The sequence below is a fragment of the Sorex araneus genome, chromosome X (assembly GCF_027595985.1).
Source record: "Sorex araneus isolate mSorAra2 chromosome X, mSorAra2.pri, whole genome shotgun sequence".
Lineage (NCBI taxonomy): Eukaryota > Metazoa > Chordata > Mammalia > Eulipotyphla > Soricidae > Sorex > Sorex araneus.
The window spans coordinates 62,591,946-62,593,940 of record NC_073313.1 but is presented as its reverse complement, the minus strand read 5'-3'; the positions used below and the strand labels follow the sequence as shown (position 1 = coordinate 62,593,940).

At 48.2% G+C, this 1,995-nt stretch overlaps 1 protein-coding gene across 1 annotated transcript; it reads right to left on the bottom strand.

Moving 5' to 3' along the window:
- Positions 1-513: 513 nt before the first annotated feature.
- LOC101557422 (melanoma-associated antigen 4-like) lies at positions 514-1,512 on the bottom strand. The gene has a single exon (XM_004606629.2). It carries the CDS (start codon positions 1,510-1,512, stop codon positions 514-516), a length of 999 nt encoding a protein of 332 aa, XP_004606686.2.
- Between the last annotated feature and the right edge of the window lie 483 nt (positions 1,513-1,995).

Here is a 1,995-nt window from a genome sequence, read left to right as displayed (position 1 = left end):
CCCCAACAGTAACCCATAGCTCTCAAAAGAGCATAGAATCAGTGAGTATCTAGAAAATGAGGCAAAATTATGAACACTCTCAAATTCCGGGTAACAAACACATTTTACTTGTTAGAGAACTTCAGAGCAACAGAACAAAATTGCTTTCTTCTGCCTTTATCCATCTACTCGGTTTGACTTTCTGTTTGTGTCACATTTCCATGGTACCTTATGTTACAATGCTAGTTATCTATTATAGGTGACATCCTGACAGGGAATTTCTCCCAGGGTTTAAGAAAAGAGATAACAGAATTCCTCCTTGCCAAGTGAATATACTTGAGAGATCAAAGTCATTCACAAAAAAAATCAACATTTTCTTCAAGAAAACAGAAAAACATTTACAATGACATTAAAGAAGACCATAATCATTTGACAAGTCACCATAGAGAACTATACCGGAAGCTGCTTTCCCTGGGGGCCCTGCTTGTGCCGATGTCCACCCCTTGGAACCCTGACTACTCTCAGCAAATTCTGTTACACCTGATCAGGCCCATTCCTTCTCTTCTTCCAACATGGCTCTTGACTTACACACTGGAGGGTCTTTTGTTCGCTAATATAGACATTGATCAAAAAATCCAGGACGTCCATCTTGCTGGTTTCAGCATGGGCCCTGGGGCCCCAGAGAAACTGGAAGCGGGCAGGGATACTTCCGGGTACCTGCTGGTACTCCAGATACTGCTCCTGCACCCACACATTGGTGAGGAGTTTCCTGGGCTCCCCGTAGATAAAGTGCTTCCTGCCTGGATAAACCCCCATCAAACTTAATTGCTCCCAGACAGCCTGCTCAGAGGCACAATCTTCCTCGAGAAGGATGACCCCCAGGACCATCACCAGCAGGCCGGTATTGGGCATGGTTTGCTGAGGGCCCACCATGCCATCATAAGTGAGGCCCAATGTAGTGACCAAGGCATAGCTGTGCGATTGTGGGTCTACTTCCTTCACATCAATGCCATAGACCAAATGCATGCACTCAGACACCTGGCTTAGGATGACAGAGAAGTCCTCCTCATCATTGTTGGGGATGGTTCTCAGCATCGCTTCCTTCGTGGTCAGCTGCTTAGTGCGGTACTTGAGGAGCAGGAACCCCACCAGATCAGATATCTTGTCATCCAATGCCTTCTGGAGGCAGGCCCCAGCTTGGGCTGGCTCCTCCCTACCATGGAGCCTTTTCTCTTGCCTGCTGCTGGCACTGCCCTTCAAGGGATGGTTCTCTGGAGTGGCAGCCATGGTCCCCTGGAAATGACTGGCCCTGAGTGAACTCTGGTGGGGACCCTTGGGAACACTAAACACTCCAGCAGCTGCTACCTCTCCTGTGGTGTCCTCAAGGAGGACAGAGGCAGTGCTGGACAAGGGAACTTTTTTCTTCCTCCCCTCCACCTGGGACTCCTGACCATTCTTCAGATGCTGGTCATCTTGCGGGTCCTGATTTTCATCCTCAAGCGTGAAAGCCATAAACTTATCACAGAGAGACATCATGACACTGTCACACAGCCAGCAAGTGTGTCCAGAGCTGGTGGTTGAGGGGCTTCAGGTCTGAGGGAGAGAGGCAGTTTGAGAGGCCATGCTGCGATGGGCAACTTTGTGGTTCTCACAAAGATTTCTTATCTCAAGGAGAAAAAAAGTCTCAGGTGATCACACTCACATGAGGGCTTCATAGGAGAAAAAGTCAGCAACAAACAAAACTAACTGCAAATACAGTGGATACAAAAACACAGAGCTGGGGCCATAAAGACTACAGTGGTAGGCAGGTTGCCTTGCACATGGTTATCCTGGGTTCGATTCCCAGCAGGCTATATGGTCCCTTGAACACTACCAGGAATAATTCCTGAGTGTAGAGCCAGGAATAACTCCTGAGCACCACCGGGTGTGGCCACAAAACAAAACAGAAAAAAACCAAAGCAAACAAACACACAGCTGTGGTTCCAACAGGGGGATTCAGCAGAGATCAAGAGGGAG